Source organism: Helianthus annuus, chromosome 10 (genome assembly GCF_002127325.2).
Source record: "Helianthus annuus cultivar XRQ/B chromosome 10, HanXRQr2.0-SUNRISE, whole genome shotgun sequence".
In the NCBI taxonomy this organism is placed as follows: domain Eukaryota; kingdom Viridiplantae; phylum Streptophyta; class Magnoliopsida; order Asterales; family Asteraceae; genus Helianthus; species Helianthus annuus.
Genome location: NC_035442.2, coordinates 4,513,718 through 4,531,413, shown reverse-complemented (window position 1 = coordinate 4,531,413; position 17,696 = coordinate 4,513,718). Strand labels below are relative to the sequence as shown.

The 17,696-nt window shown below is 35.1% G+C and overlaps 1 protein-coding gene across 2 annotated transcripts; it reads left to right on the top strand.

Moving 5' to 3' along the window:
* The first annotated feature begins 3,357 nt into the window (after positions 1-3,357).
* LOC110883840 (exocyst complex component SEC6) lies at positions 3,358-14,248 on the top strand. Of its 2 annotated transcripts, none has more exons than XM_022131491.2 (26): positions 3,358-3,444; positions 3,585-3,725; positions 4,841-4,879; positions 5,669-5,757; positions 5,855-5,945; positions 6,042-6,131; positions 6,223-6,302; positions 6,392-6,484; positions 7,423-7,449; positions 7,540-7,638; positions 7,715-7,835; positions 7,910-7,954; positions 8,033-8,088; positions 8,937-9,045; positions 9,406-9,546; positions 9,925-10,104; positions 10,482-10,565; positions 10,656-10,742; positions 11,128-11,172; positions 11,262-11,340; positions 12,186-12,255; positions 12,658-12,745; positions 12,886-12,975; positions 13,117-13,233; positions 13,333-13,395; positions 13,942-14,248. In XM_022131491.2, exons 2-26 carry the CDS (start codon positions 3,597-3,599, stop codon positions 14,074-14,076), a joined length of 2,247 nt encoding a protein of 748 aa, XP_021987183.1. In that variant the 5' UTR covers positions 3,358-3,444; positions 3,585-3,596; the 3' UTR covers positions 14,077-14,248. The 2 variants fall into 2 exon arrangements, with proteins under 2 accessions (XP_021987183.1, XP_035834954.1); XM_035979061.1 differs by having other exon boundaries at positions 3,377-3,444; positions 3,533-3,725.
* The last annotated feature ends 3,448 nt before the right edge of the window (positions 14,249-17,696 follow it).

Sequence of the window (17,696 nt, the reverse complement as noted above, 5' to 3'; positions counted from 1 at the left end):
CCCGATAAAGAAACGGATCCCGCCTCTTTTTCAATGAAATCGTGATTGTAGAAAGCAAAGGATTTCCCTCCTAAATCAAATTGCCACATCAGCCTATATGGCCAAATACAAATGCCACATAGCCCAAATCCATCTCATTTATATATATATATATATATAGATTAGCTAAAAGAGTTAAATGCCATTTTAGTCCCTGTGGTTTGAGCAATTTTGTTAGTTTAGTCTAAAAGTTTCATTTTTCGCATGTGGGTCCAAAAAGGTTTCACCATTGTCATTTTAGTCTACTGGGTTAACTTTATTCATTTTTTCTGTTAACGAGAAGGGCAATTCGATCATTCTATATGGTTGAATTGCCCTTCTAGTTTACAGAATTACATATAAAATGACCAAATTGCCCTTTGAGTTAACAGAAAAAACTGATAAAGTTAACCCAATGGACTAAAATGACAAATATAAAACTTATTTGGACCCACATGCGAAAAATGAAACATTTGGACTAAACTGGGAAAACGACCCAAACCACATAGACTAAAATGACATTTAACTCTTGCTAAAATAAACATTGATAACAAATAGCATTAATTTCTTGTTCTTTTTTGCCTATGTTAACCAAGGGAGGTTTTAACACCTTCTAACATGAGGAGGGAGAGGTTTAAAAGACATGTTAACTTGTCATGTTATCTTTTAACACCAATTAAGTTAGAGTATACCCGTGTTATATAGTTTAACTAGCAAGGTATGTAATCTAAATATATTGAATAGAAACGTACATAATTGATGTTTATGGTTAGGAACTAACTAGATATACGCCCCGCCGCGTTGCGGTCCGGGGCTTAGTGGTATGAAAGCCGTCAAAGTGCTTTAGCACGACGTCTGCCTAATATAAACATTCTAACATACATACATTGTAGGGACGGACGAAATACACTGACAACTCCATAATAAACAATAAAAAAGAGACACATAATTTCAAATACTTAAAAACGAAATACAAATTTTAATCTATCACATAAACAACTCATATAATCTATGTTTTTATAACAACCATTCTTTCAGTCTCGTAACTCACAATTCTTATTCTTGTAAAGTAAAAGCCACATAATATCCTTATCTTCTCCCCTACACCACCCAATGAGCCAATTTGACAAGTTTCAAACTTGATCACAGATCTTTACAATATCTGTAATGGTCACGTCCGGTTCATACTTCCATCAACATATCAGTCAATTCATTTTCCCATTTAATTCCAATCCAACTTGCATCGAACCCATACCCCATACACAAACCAACATAACACCTCCCCAATAATGATCCACTTCACATCCCTTGTTTTCTCTGAGATAATTGAAACTGATTTTTTACGGTGTATTAACAAATGATCTATGATCCTATATCACAAATTTATTTTCCTGATTCTCTATTATTATATTGTTTGGTCACAGGTGCACGTGTTATATAGTTCCAGTTCTTAAAAACTTTGACAAGGCATTCTTACCATGTTAGAAAAACGCCAACAAAAATATGTTTTTATGTTAATTTTCACACTATGAAGTAACTGGGTTTGAGGTAAAACCAACTAAACCACAAATGTAAACACAACTTACCATTACCAAGGTAACAAAAGAAAGCAAATAATAGAACCGATTCAGATCTCCAATCATCACATCATCATCGGAAAATAAAGAGGCTCAGCTGCCGCGACGGCCGCAACCGGAGTTGCCATGCCAGGTAGCAGGCCACTATCATCGCCACAACAGACTGTTAGCAAAAACTCCAAAGGATTCAGGGTGCATGCCAGATAGAAACAACATCCAAACCCAACAATCATCTCGCATTCCATATGCGGGTTTTAAAAACCCTCAAAAAAAAAAAAAAATCGGCATCGGTGGATTTTAAATAACCCAAAACAAAACCAACATCCAGAAAACATGTCAAACACCCAAACCTACACCAATAGGAAAAGGCATTGGGCATCAACAGCCACAGCGACAACGGTCGTTTAAGCCGGCGTTTCTCAAAACGATTACCGGTTTAAAAATAAAGCACAACCAACATGGCTACTGATAACATCGAAGGCGATGGCCTCAAATTTAGATATAGAAGCAATACAAAATGTAGAGAGAATGCAGAGAGTTTGATACTTTAGAGAGAGAGAATTATCTTCTAGAAAATGTAGGGGAGAAAATGAAAGGTAATGGTGTAAAACAAAATACAGTGACTAAAACCACCTTAAAGCCTACAATATGACAAAACCATCCAACAAAACTACTGTACAATTAAACATGCATAATGTACAAACAGGAATGCAGAGAAATGTTGTAAATTAGAGGATATATAAATTAATTGATTGCAAACTTTGAATTAATATGAAGTACCTAATCGGATTCCTTTGGTTTTCATTCCATACGAGGCGACCACTCCCTCAATTTACTCCAGGTGTAAACGAGTCGCGTCGAGCTTGAGTCTGACTAGGCCATAGCTCAACTCATGATGTTTTTATGAAGCTCGAGCTCAGCTCTCGAGTAAAACTTAAAACTTGAGCTAATTTGAGAACAAGCTCAAACGACCTAAAAGATTGGTTCGAGCTCGCTTCAATACGCTTAAACAAGTCAAAGCTCGACATCATTAGTATTATATTACATATAAAAAATTAAAATTTTGTTTGGACTCGTTTAGGCTCGCGAGCTTAAACAAGCTTTGTATTTCAGGCTCGTGCTCGGGCTCGGGCTCGATAACTATACAACCCCTATTTCAGATTCGGGCTCGTTAAGGCTCGACTCATTCGAGCTTTTAACCGAACCGATTACAAGCAGCTCTCGAGCCTCTGGCTTCTTTCTTTACACCCTCCTTGCAATCTTATCGCCTAAAAACTTTTAAGGTACACAAGATCCCCAACTTACTATCTATGGCAGTCACTACATATATTTGCCAATAATAGACGTTACAATATAATATGGAGTTAAATGTCATTTTAGTCCCTGTGGTTTGAGCTATCTTGCCAATTTAGTCCAAATGTTTCATTTTCCACATGTGGATTCAAAAAGATTTCACCGTTGCCATTTTATCCGCTGAGTTAACTTTATCCATTTTTTCTATTAACGAGAAGGGCAATTCGGTCATTTTATATATAATTCTGTTAACTAGAAGGGCAATTCGACCATATAAAATGACAAAATTGCCTTTCTCGTTAACAGAAAAAAATGGATGAAGTTAAACCAATGAACTAAATGACAACGATGAAACCTCTCTTTAGACCCACATACAAAAAATAAAACCTTTGGACTAAAATATCAAAATGATCTAAACCAAAGAAACTACTAAAAATGGCATTTAATTTAAGTCAATATAATGTTATAGCAACCGTTCAATAACAAAATACAAAACCGAGTTTTACGTGATCAAAACTCAAAACTTCACTCGGTCTGAAACAACACATTCTGCAAGGTACGATCCTTACATTCGTTATCGTTATTCTACCATGATATGAATCAAATCAAATATATCTAACCTATGTGTGTGTGTATATATATAGGAGATCTGTTAGAACTAAAAGTTTTCATAATTCACGTTAAATTATCATATAGTTTTGAGGCAAGATGATGGTTGAAGATCTAGGAATCGAAGCGAAAGAGGCGGCAGTTCGCGAGGTTGCGAAGCTGTTGCCGCTTCGAGAGCTTTTGGTATCTGTTTCTCAAATCAAGGCGGATTACATTGCTCGTCAACAGGTTGTTTTCTTTCAATCCTCTCTCTCTCTTGTGTTGTGTAGGCTTTTTTTTTTATTTTAATTATAACTTTCTAAAGTTACATGTATGTTCCCTGTGGTTTGATCGTTTGTTACTCGGATAGTCCCTGGCTGGATGGACGGACGTTAGTTTTTCCAGTTAGTATGAAATGACTAAAATACCCTTACAAGAGCTTGAGCTTGAGTTGTTTGAGATCGGCTTGCTAAAAGCTTGAATCGAACAGAGATTAAAAGAGCTCGAGCTTGAGCCTAAAAGTAATGTTGATACGCTAGCATTATGTCACGGGGTTAGTTTTCGACCCCCGTGTGGCGACCCCAAGTCCCCGGGGACAAGCCAATCCTTCCCGCTTCTTTGTGTGGGTCACTGGTTTCGTCCTGTCTTGGACTCATTAGGAGAGCGGCGCCAGCTCTCGACCAGTGGTGCGTTCGTCGTTTGCACGACTAGGCACGTACACCTCTTCATTGACACTGACTCCGTCTCATATAAAGTCCAGGACTAGCCAGTAACCCAAGCGTTCAAGCACAGCCCACAACATTGCGACCTTCAAATATTTGGCCCGTGACAATTAGCTTCACTTATCAAGCTCGAGTAGACTTTGAAACTATTTTTTATAGAATTTTTGTAGAACTGTTATATAAAATTATGATAAAAACAACTACATAATATATTTTCTTATATATAAAAGTTATAATTATAATTAAGCGTATGTTAAAATATAATTATAAATACATATAAATTAACTGATCAATAATAATAAACGAACCGAACCCGATGTTGAAAAACGGCTCATGAGCCGTGCTTGAGCATTTGAAATAGAGCTCGAAACTAGCTACGCTTGAGCTCTATGTAAGTTAAACGAGCCGAGCTCGAGCCAAGTCGAGCACAGGCTTGGCTTATTTACACGCGTAAATTTTAAACATTCAAATATATGAATTTTTTTCTTCACATGGGTATAATGTCAAAACTGAGAATATAGTCAGCAACAGATGCCAATCTCTTGCTTAAAATGACACTAGGAATATGATTTTTATTCAGGTTTTGCTGGAAACTAAGGGAAACACTTTTCACTTAACCTTTTTTTTATTTATTTATTACAGGCGAATGACGCACAACTTAGCACCATGGTGGCCGAACAGGTAAATCTTGTTACTGCAAAAAAAAAAAAAAAAAAAAAAAAAAAAAAAAAAAAAAAAAACTTAAAACATTAGGCCCGTTGCCATTTATGAATGTTATCTTCTAAATAAGAGTTAATTACTGTTTTCGTCCCTGTGGTTTGTCAAAAATCACTATTTCAGTCCATGGATTTAAAAATTGCGATTTCAGTCCCTGTGGTTTCACTTTCGTAACCATTTCAGTCCACCTCGTAACCATTTCAGTCCCTGTACTTACAGAATAAATGGATTGAAATGGTTATGAAAGTGAAACCACAGGGACTGAAATGGTTACGAAAGTGAAACCACAGGGACTGAAATCGCAATTTTTAAACTAATGGACTGAAATAGTGATTTTTGACAAACCACAGGGACGAAAACAGTAATTAACTCTCTAAATAAAATGATGAGTTAATTACTGTTTTCGTCCCTGTGGTTTGTCAAAAATCACTATTTCAACCCATTAGTTTAAAAATTGTGATTTCAGTCCTTGTGGTTTCACTTTCGAAACCATTTCAGTCCATGTGGTTTCACTTTCGTAATCATTTCAATCCATTTATTTTGTTAGTACAGGGACTGAAATGGTTACGAGGTGGATTGAAATGGTTACGAAAGTGAAACCACAGGGATTGAAATCGCAATTTTTAAACTAATGGACTGAAATAGTGTTTTTTGACAAACCACAGGGACGAAAATAGTAATTAACTCTAAAATGATGAAGTTGATATGCTTTCAGTGAATTTGATTGATCAGGTTTATGCATTTTGTTTACAGGTTGAACAAGCACAAGCTGGTCTAAAAGCACTTGCGTCATCTGAGAAGGCCGTAAATCATCTCCGTGGGAACTTTCTTAACACCGAAAAGTACATTCTTGACACATGAAGCCGCTTTCACAAGTCTTTTAATTCCACTTGGATAGATAGATGTAGTTAACTTTTAATACTAATAATACTTATTCAGGTTATGTAAAGAATGCCAAACGTTAATCGACAATCATGATCAGATTAAGCTTCTTAGCAACGCACGAAATAACTTAAACACCACATTAAGGGTACGCATCTAAAACCGCCAATCACGAAACCATTTTTCTCTTCCTTTTTTTTAATCTTTTATTCTTGTGACGATATAAAATAAACGTCACTGTTAGGATGTAGAGGGGATGCTGTCAATTTCCGTTGAAGCTGCTGCAGCGAAGGATTCTTTAAGTGACGACAAAGAGCTCATCAACACGTATGAGGTACGGGTGAAATATTACACCAAGTATTAAAAGTTATTCTTATGGTCCAAACATGATGTTTTTTTTTTTTTTTTTTTTTTCAAATTTTCAGCGGTTAACGTCTCTTGATGGAAAGAGGAGGTTTGCATTAGCTACTGCAGGATCTCATAAAGAAGAGGCCAGCAGACTCAAGTCAGGATCAACTTCTCTAATTTTTAGTTTTTACATTTTGATGACTAAAATAAGTTTTGAGTTTGACATTTTTATGGGAAATATTACAGAGAATATTTTGTAGAAGTTGATCAGACTTGGGAGACATTTGAGCAGACCTTATGGTCACATATTTCCAACTTTTTTGAACTTGCTAAAGAAAGGTATGCTAATTTACTATTACATCCTTAATTATCTAAGGAGTAAACTGCCATTTTGGTCCCTGAGGTTTGGTTACTTTTGCCACTTTAGTCCAAAACTCAAACCTTTTGCATTTGGGTCCCTGTGGTTTCAGTTTTATTGCCATTTTGTTCCAAAAATGAAATCAGGTCATACTTGTCTTATAAAATCCTGCAATTTTGTCATTTTCCTCAGGGGCAAATCAGGTCATATTTTGTCTTATAAAATATGGTATTTATTTATAAAAAAGAAATGATCATTTTGCCCCTGCAGAAAATGACAAAATAACAGGATTTTATAAGACAAATATGACCTGATTTCATTTTTGGACTAAAATGGCAATAAAACTGAAACCACAGGGACCCAGATGCAAAAAGTTTGAGTTTTGGACTAAAGTGCCAAAATTGACCAAACCGCAGGGACCAAAATGGCAGTTTACTCTTATCTAAGCTTTTTATGTCCATTTCATAATTCTAAAGATTAAAGTACACGGATGGTCCTTGTGGTTTATCAAAATTTTGGATTTGGTCTCTAGCTTTCCCAAAGTACACAGATGGTCCCTGTGGTTTGCACTTTGTAACGCATTTAGACCCCAACTTTTTCCAAAAGTACATGGATGGTCCGTACGGTTTGCACTTTGTAACGCATTTAGTCCCTAATTTGGGCATGCTAAAACCTTTAGATTTGTTAGCTGAGAACTAAATGTGTTACAAAGTGCAAACCACGGGGACCGTCTGTGTACTTTTGGAAAGCTAGCGACCAAATCCAATATTTTGTTAAACCACAGGGACTATTCGACCATTCGTGTACTTTACTATAATTCTAAACTCAAAGTTTTCATAAATACATTTGTTCTTAGCATGCCATGCTTCTTAACTTTTAACGTTTGGTTTACGAGTGTCATCATGTCTCTTAATTGCAGCCCGGAAACACTTGTGCGTGCTTTAAGGTATGTTATTATTCGACACTCTTAACGTTAACTATATAGGTTTATTAGTTCTCATCGAAACATTTTTGTCCGAAACTAAAACACTTGTAGGGTTGTTGAAATGCAAGAAATTCTTGACGAACAAGTTGCCGAAGAGGCTGCTGAGGCCGAAGGTGACGAGGCAATGGCATCTGTAGCAAATCCGGGAAAGTACGTATTATCGTTAATAAATTACAAAACATAACTTAACTTAACTAACCTTATTGTATTCTTTATATAAATGCAGAAAAGCTTTTACTGCAATTGCATCTACTAAAAAGGCGAAACAGGGAAAAGGCTACAAAGATAAATGTTATGAGCAATTGACAAAAGCCGTCGAAAATAGATTTAGCAAACTTTTATCGGAAGTACTTCTTCAACTTATTTATGCAATTATATGATGTATATGTTTATCATGTTTATAACGATATTCTCGCGACAGCTTGTCTTTGAAAACCTTAAAGGCGCTATCGAGGAGGCGAAAACGGTATGCGCGTCGATTTAACTCCGTTTAAAAATACGGATAAAGTTACCAGCTGATCGTTTGCTCGTAAATTACTGTCAGATTGGACAAGAGTTAGGAGATATATATGATCATGTTGCTCCTTGTTTTCCTCCAAGGTTTGTTTATTTATTTATTTTTTTGAGTAAAATGCCGTTTTTGTCTCTGAGGTTTGGCCAGTTTTGCGACTTTCGTCCAAATGTTTGTTTTTCCGCATCTGGATCCAAAAGATTTGAAATGTTGCCATTTTCATCCGGCTCGTTAACTCCATCCATTTTTCTCCGTTAAGTCAGGGTATTTTCGTTTGTTAACTTAGAGGGTAATTCGGTCTTTTTCACTTTGTGTACAAGCATTTAGCATAATGTACAACTATTCAAGATACCCTTACTACATAAAATGACGAAAATACCCTTGACTTAACGGAGAAAAATGGATTGAGTTAACAAGCCAGATGAAAATGCAAGATTTCAAACCTTTTGGATCCGGATGCGGAAAAACAAACCTTTGGACGAAAGTCGCATAACTGGCCAAACCTCAGGGACGAAAATGGCAATTTACTGTAATCTTTTTGTTCCTTTTGTTATTGGATTTCAGTCTTTCAGTTCATTTAAAGTTGCACAATGATTCTTTGCTTGAGCATTTTTTAACTATTTTATAATTTAAATTTTGAGTAAACTTCTGTTTTGCTCCCTGTGGTTTGGTCACTTTAACGGTTTTGCCCCAAACCTTTAAAAATAGCCATTTTACTCCCTGATGTTTTGGTTTTGTTGCCAGTTTGCTCCCTACGGGGAGCAAAATGGAAAAACAAACAATTTGGATGGAGTTAGAGGCGGGGAGCAAACTGGCAAAAAAACCGAAACATCAGGGAGTAAAATGGCTATTTTTAAAGGTTTGGAGCAAAACCGTTAAAGTGACCAAACCACAGGGAGCAAAACGGAGGTTTACTCTTAAATTTTTGTTCTTGTAGATATGAAATATTCCAGCTCATGGTGAATTTGTACACGGAGAGGTTTATTCAGTGGCTAAGGCTGCTGAGTGATCGCGGTAATGATATTACAAACATTGAAATCTTAAAGGTATTTTTACATTTAGTTTCTTATCTATAATACAATTTTAAATGACTTTATTATATATTAGAGTTAATTACTGTTTCCGTCCCTGTGGTTTGTCAAAAATCACTATTTCAGTCTATTAGTTTAAAAATTGCGATTTCAGTCCTTGTGGTTTCACTTTCGTAACCATTTCAGTCCCTGTGGTTTCACTTTCGTAACCATTTCAATCCATTTATTCTGTAAGTACAGGGACTGAAATGGTTACGAAAGTGAAACCACAGGGACTGAAATCGCAATTTTTAAACTAATGGACTGAAATAGTGATTTTTGACAAACCACAGGGACGAAAACAGTAATTAACTCTAATTATTTTTATTAAATCAGATAACTGAATGGATAGTTAAGTACCAAGATAACCTGATTGAGCTTGGAGTTGACGAGTCGTTAGCTCAAGTTTGTTCGGAAAGTGGTGCAATGGATCCTCTAATGGATTCATATGTTGAGAGAATGGAGGCAACAACAAGGGTAAACTTGTTATTATGTTATCATCATTTTGAGTTGATTACTGTTTTCGTCCCTGTGATTTGTCAAAAATCACTATTTCAGTCCATTAGTTTAAAAATTGCGATTTCAGTCCCTGTGGTTTCACTTTCGTAACCATTTCAATCCATTATTCTGTTAAGTACAGGGACTGAAATGGTTACGAGGTGGACTGAAATGGTTACGAAAGTGAAACCACAGGGACTGAAATCGCAATTTTTAAACTAATGGACTGAAATAGTGATTTTTGACAAACCATAGGGACGAAAACAGTAATTAACTCCATCATTTTTTTTCATAATGTAAGAGTGTTATATTACTGATAGTTTCTTTTTTTTTTATTTATTTTTTTTTTATTTTTAGAAATGGTATTTGAATATTCTCGAGGCTGATAAAGTACAACCGCCAAAACTAACAGATGACGGGAAGCTTTATACTCCAGCTGCTGTTGACTTATTTCGAATCCTCGGAGAACAAGTACAAATTGTTACAGAAAATAGCACAGAAGTCATGTTATACAGAATTGCTTTGTCCATTAATCAGGTATATACTAAATCAAAACCATTTGTTTATAACTTTAGAGTAAACTTTCGTTTTGCTCCCTGTGGTTTGGTCATTTTAACGGTTTTGCCCCAAACCTTTAAAAATAGCCATTTTACTCCCTGATGTTTTGGTTTTGTTGCCAGTTTGCTCCCTGCGGGGAGCAAAATGGAAAAACAAACAATTTGGATGGAGTTAGAGGCGGGGAGCGAGCAAACTGGCAAAAAAACCGAAACATCAGGGAGTAAAATGGCTATTTTTAAAGGTTTGGAGCAAAACCGTTAAAGTGACCAAACCACAAGGAGCAAAACGGAAGTTTACTCATAACTTTATATCATAAAATGAAATCTGCATGCTATATATTTAATTATTTATTTCAGGTACTGGTTGATTTTCAAGGAGCGATGAAAAAGGGACTGGAAGAACCGGCTTCTGAAATCGGTTTAGAACCATTATGTGCCATGGTTTGCAGCATTCTGTGTTTATATATAATTTGCATAAATTTAAACACATGTCAGAATCAGAATCCACTCTAACTTTTTTTATAATGACAGATTAACAATAATCTGCGCTGTTATGATCTCGCTATGGAGCTCGGTTCTAGCATTATTGAATCCCTTTCGGAAAATTATGCTGAGCAGGTTATATTTTACTTGAGAGTTAATTACTGTTTTCGTCCTTGTGGTTTGTCAAAAATTTATATTTCAGTCCATTAGTTTAAAAATTGCGATTTCAGTCCCTGTGGTTTCACTTTCGTAACCATTTCAGTCCCTGTAGTTTCACTTTCGTAACCATTTCAATCCATTATTCTGTTAAGTACAGGGACTGAAATGGTTACGAGGTGGACTAAAATGGTTATGAAAGTGAAACCATAGGGACTGAAATCGCAATTTTTAAACTAATGGACTGAAATAGTGATTTTTGACAAACCACAGGGACGAAAACAGTAATTAACTCTTTACTTGAAAAATCAAATTATTGTATTTTCTGATTATGGCCAAACTTACAACTTGACTTTTGCAACAGGTTGACTTTGATGACACCTGTAAAGGCTTTCTGGAGGTTGCAAAGGTATATTGTTAGTTATTACTGTTATGTTACTCTGTTAGCTTTGTGCAGAACTTTTATATGTTATATGTTAACCTTTTTAAATGATTTAGGAAGCTATAATTCAAACCGTCGTTTTCATATTTGATGATCCCGGTGCACAGGAATTACTGGTCAAACTTTATCATAAAGGTAAAACTTTCCTTTTTATCATCGTCGTCATTTTACTTTGATTTTACTTTTTTGTTGAAACTAGTGGGTTACCACCCACGCTCTGCAGCGGGGTCGAAACGTAGATAAAGTTAAGCACATCGCAAGAGTTAAAGTTGTTTGATGTTTTTGTTAAGGAACTAAACGTGTCATTATTAAAGGTGAATGGATAAACATGTCATTATTAAAGTTGAGGGGCTAAAGTTGTTTATTTTTAAAGTTGAGGGGCTAACGTTTTAGTTAAGGGGCTAAGCATGCCCTTATTAAAACTGAGGGGCTAAAGTTGTTTATTATTAAAGTTGAAGGGCTAAAGTTGTTTTAGTTAAGGGGCTAAACATGTCATTATTAAAGTTGAGGTGCTAAAGTTGTATATTATTAAAGTTGCTTGATGTAGTTAAGGGGCTAAACATGTCATTATTAAAGTTGAGGGGCAAAAGTTGTTTTAGTTAAAGGGCTAAACATGTCATTATCAAAGTTGAGGGGCTAAAGTTGTTTATAATTAATGTTGAGAGGCTAAAGTTGCTTTATCTAGTTAAGGGGCTAAACATGTCATTATTAAAGTTTAGGGGCTAAAGTTGTTTATTATTAAAGTTGAGGGGCTAAAGTTGTTTATTATTAAAGTTGAGGGGCTAAACATGTCTTTACCAACGTTGAGGCGCTAAACATGTCTTTACCAACGTTGAGGGGCTAAACATGTCTTTACCAACGTTGAGGGGCTAAAGTTGGTTAATGCTAAAGTTGAGGGGCCGTGGGTTGATGTGACAAAATAGCATATTTATAGTATATAATATAATATGTATTTTTTTACTGTGTTTGATTGTATGCAGAATGGAGTGAAGGACAGATTACTGAATCCTTAGTGGAAACCTTTGATGATTATTTTAAGGATGTGCAGATGTAAGTTTCAAGCTTTTAACATTAACAAATTTTGTTTTCGTAGACCATATGTTTTCTATTTAATGTTTGAGTTAATTACTGTTTTCGTCCCAGTGGTTTGTCAAAAATCACTATTTCAGTCTATTAGTTTAAAAATTGCGATTTCAGTCCCTGTGGTTTCACTTTCATAACCATTTCAGTCCACCTTGTAACCATTTCAGTCCCTATACTAACAGAATAAATGGATTGAAGTGGTTACGAAAGTGAAACCACAGGGACTGAAATGGTTACGAAAGTGAAACCATAGGGACTAAAATCGCAATTTTTAAACTAATAGACTGAAATAGTGATTTTTGACAAACCACAGGGACGAAAACAGTAATTAACTCTTAATGTTTTTAATCATGATTTAATGATCGGCAGGTTTATCGAAGAAAGATCATATAAGAAATTTGTTGATTCTTGTCTGGAACAAACAGTCATTTCTTATGTTGACCATCTTTTAGCACAGGTTAATGATTTTTTATCTTTAATGTTTTTGTGTCGAAACACACTTGTGCTTGTGCAACTATCTTTTTTTTTTTTTTTTTTTTTTTTTTTTTTTTTTTACGTAGGATGTTAATAAAATGCCAAAATTACTTTTTATTACAGAAAAATTATATCAAGGAGGATACAATCGAACGGATGATACTTGACGAAGAGGTTCTTATGGAATTCTTCAAGAATCACACTAGTGCTAAAGTAAGTTACCTATAAAAGAAAACAATAATCCGAATGACAGATGTCGCAATTTCGACCCGTTTTCTTATGAATGAGACCATTTGGGTTATTTTTTTTTTTTTTCAAATTATAAATTTGAAACTTATAGTTTGGTACGCGCAGAACGTTGAAAACAGAATGAGGATACTGATTGATTTGAGAGAGCTTGCATCAGCCGAGAGCCCAGATACTTTCACGCTTGTTTACACACATATCCTTGAACATCAACCTGATTGTCCGGTAAGTATAGTTTGATTATGTTTAATCTGCTAAATTATCCGCGATTTAAGCAAGCTAATTTGGACCATTTTTATTGGACCATTTTTATGATGATTGCAGCCTGAAGTTGTTGAGAAAGTTGTTTCACTGCGTGAAGGAATACCACGTAAAGATGCAAAGGAGGTATGTATATTACCGAATTTAGGAGTTAATTACTGTTTTCGTCCCTGTGGTTTGTCAAAAATCACTATTTCAGTCCATTAGTTTAAAAATTGCGATTTCAGTCCCTGTGGTTTCACTTCCGTAACCATTTCAGTCCTTGTACTTAACAGTATAATGGATTGAAATGGTTACAAAAGCGAAACCACATGGACTGAAATGGTTACAAAAGTGAAACCACAGGGACTGAAATCGTAATTTTTAAACTAATGGACTGAAATAGTGATTTTTACAAACCACAGGGACGAAAACAGTAATTAACTCCCGAATTTAGCGTTTCCAAAATTTGTGGGGGGGGGGGGGGGGAGCTAATGTTCATGTTACATGCCAAAACGGGTAATTCAGTTAGGTGTTTGATACAAGTCGGGTTGGGTTTAGAACATGTATCACGTGCAATACCTTTTGATTGCGTATAACTGTAAATGTCTTGGCTCTGTGCGTGATATACTTATTATTTGTTAAACTTAAATTATGTCTTAACGAATACTTTTATTCTCGTCTGAAAACCAGGTCGTACGAGAATGCAAGGAAATATATGAGAGTTCTCTCATCGATGGATATCCCTCGAGGGCAGGTTTTGTCTTTTCCAAATTGAAGTCGCTCAACACATCAAAAATCACTAATATTTTTCGAAAGCTGCATTAACTCAGTTAGTTGGTGTTATTTCTGCGATTTATCGAATTCCCACATGTATTCATGCTTAATTGTCTTTTCTGTCTAAACTAGTATGTTTTTTTTTTCTGTCGTAGTCGGATATTATATTTCGAAATGATATGTTTACAATAATTTTGCAGTACCATAAACATATATTCTGTTCTTTTTTCTGCAGACCATCTGTCTCACCTGCATACTTGTATTGTATAGAGTAAATTACGATTTTGGCCCCTGTGTTTATATCACTTTTACCTTTTTAGCCCAAAAAAGAATTTTTTAACATCTGAGCCCCCAACGTCTTTTTTTTAACCCTTTTGGCCCCTAACGTCTTTTTTTCTAACCATTTTGGCCCCTAACATTTAATGGATGGGGTTAGTGTTAGGGGGCCAAAAGGGTTAGAAAAAAAAGACGTTGGGGGCGCAGATGTTAAAAAATTCTTTTTTGGGCTAAAAAGGTAAAAGTGATATAAACACAGGGGCCAAAATCGTAATTTACTCTATTGTATAATATATTGTAGTATTATATTGTATATTATTATACAGTAGAAGTCTATAATGTATATGCATCGAGACTTACTATGTATAATACGGTGTCGTATTATATTGTATACTACCAAGTATAAAATACATATCGGACAAACGGTGAGATACGAAAAGTGGGACCGTAGCATCCTGAAACTGTTTTAACAATAATCGCTACATGCCATCTAATTTATGAAATAAAATGGTTCGTTTTGATTATATGAATATTGCGATGGGGTAGGGATATGGTAAAAAGTGTTTAAAATGTGAGAAGGGTAAGAAGTGTTTTAAACCATTGGATATTTGATCTAATGGTTGAGATCAATAGGGTATAAAAATGTAAATTGTGTTTTAATTAGAAGGGTCCTCTGTAAAATTGAAGGGCAATAATGTCTTTTCAAATGTTTCAAATTTGGTAACCGTATCCTACACAACCAAAACCCTCATTATTCTCCTAAAAATCAGCGACTTTCCCCAATAAAAAATGGTAACCGTATCCTACACTATATGAAGATATAACACTATGAACCCTTGATAAAACACTATATGAAGATATAACACTATAAACCAGAAAAATCAAGATGTCTCTACAGAATATAACACTATTGATAAGGGATAAAACACTATGAACCAGAAAATCAACATGTCTGTACAGAATATAACACCATTGATTGGAGATAAAACACTATAAACCAGAAAATTAAGATGTCTGTACAGAATATAACACTGTTGATTGGGAATAAAACACTATGAACCAGAAATTAAGATGTCTGTACAGAATATAACACTATTGATTGGGGATAAAACACTATGAAAGGAAATTAAGATGTCTGTACAGATATATAACACTATTGATTGGGGATAAAACACAATACATCTGTAAATGCTATAAAACACCAAAATCGAAGAAGGGCGCAGAAAGTAAACAATTGTATTGTATCTGGGGAAGGTATCTGGCGATTTCATGCATTTATAATTGATGAAGAATGATGCGTAGATGATAATCTTATTGGATCTTGCAAAAAAAAATTCAAAATTCGAATCAATCCCTATAAAAACTCATCGCCAGTTTTTTTTTTTTTTTTTTTTTTTACACTTATCTTGGAAATCAATTAAATGATAAGAATGTCAAATTACTAATATACCCTTTTGAATTAATTAGGATAAAGGACACTTGTCATTCCCAAATTATTTCTCACACTTCTCACAAAAGTTCCACTTTGTACAGGATCATCTACCTATTGCGATGTTTTATATCAAATATAACATTCAAGTCACTTATATGTGTAGAATGTTAAGATATACAATTGCAACATTATTCATCAAAATTTTGTAAAATTAGCCATGCATTCAAGTGTATATGAAAAATACTAATAGAAAAATTATCAAAAGAAATACATTATTAATCATAATTATTATAAGTGATCCATTTGGTGAATTGTTATGAATTTAGTCATCTTATGATCTACAGAGAGGATGTACTCACCTAATACCATGCATAGTGGAAGACACCCCACTCTTGGGCGTTTTGCGCCATGTGGCTGTCCAGTCAGCAATGCGCCACTATGAGGCGTTTTTTTCTAAAAATGGGTGTAGTGGGGGTGTGGGCATTATTTTAAAGGGGTGTAATAGAATTTAAATAAAAAAAACCATCAAAAATTGTTATTGGCCAAACACAAAAGGATGCACAGTCATTGGCCAACACAAAATGAACATGGCGTGGAAAAAACAACGCCAAAACAAAATTTCTTGACAAAAACGCCCATGGAGTGGTTTGGGGGCATGGTGGGGCGTTTTTGAAGGCAAAAACTGCCCCACCACGGATGGTCTAACAAAGAGGAGGTATCTGGACGCAAAAGCGAAGCACAAACCACAAAAGCAAACCGCTTCGACACTTTTGTATGTGAGGCGCAACTTATCCATCTAAAATTTTATATATATTTCTTCGGTCTACAGATGGGTAGTATATCACTATATCATATGAATTTGGCTGTTAAACTTGGGTTTGATGATTGCCTTTTTGAGAGCTAAAAAAGTTAGTAAAAAAATCTGTCCAATCAACTTTGACATTAATACACATCCTTCAAAACCTTCATCACCCTTGAATGGTAAAGCTAAAAACGTCCAAGCGTTTCTATGTCATCATCACCTTTTACATTTATTTTTAATGACCAATTTATTTATTATAAAATAAAATATATTTATTTTTAGTTTCATTTTATAATTAAAGATATTGGATTTTTAATAATCCTAACTTTCACCGATTGACCGGTATTAATCCCAACTTGCAAATTATTTTTTCCTCCACCAAACCTTTTCTAACTAGGGTCTAACTCAGTTAGTTTTTTTGCTAATGTGACAGCTTATATGACACAAACTTGTTATTGGCTAATGTGAATGCTTATGTGGCACCATCACCACCTCTACCACCACCAACCAACATGCCACTAGTTAAAAAAGGCTCAGTGAAGAAAAATAGTTTGCAAGTTGAGATTGAATTTTTTAAGTTGGGATTAATGCCGGCTAGTGAGTGAAAGTTATGATTATCAAAATCCAATATCCCTAAAATTAAGTATGATGTAGAACACCCATCTGGCCCCACCATCACCTACTCAACACATCATCCTTCTACACAGATGGGGCTCTCAAAAAGCTTCATCCAAACCACCCATTGTGCATGCTCTAAACTGAATTATCAAATCATTTCCAATTACAAAAACTTTCTTTTTGAATTTACTTTTTAGATCATTATCAAATCCAGATTAGTTAAGCCTTAAAGACTTGATATTTGTTCCATACGTGTAAACGCTTGATCCCCTCCAGGAGGGCCGGGTTTGAAGTTTGAATCCTACCACTGGTCGTTGCCATGGGCGGATGTAATATACAAGGATGGGTAGCACGGGCTACCCCTCAACTTTGTCGGAGGAGTGTAAAATCAGTAAAAAAAAAAATATTTTCTCTCCGTTTTATGTATCGGGATACCCCTGAACAAATATTAGGATACCCTTGTATCCAAAAAAAAAAAGTTTTGGGATACCTCTGAACTTGTCTTCTAGATCCGCCACTGGTCGTTGTCCCGAGTGTCGGATA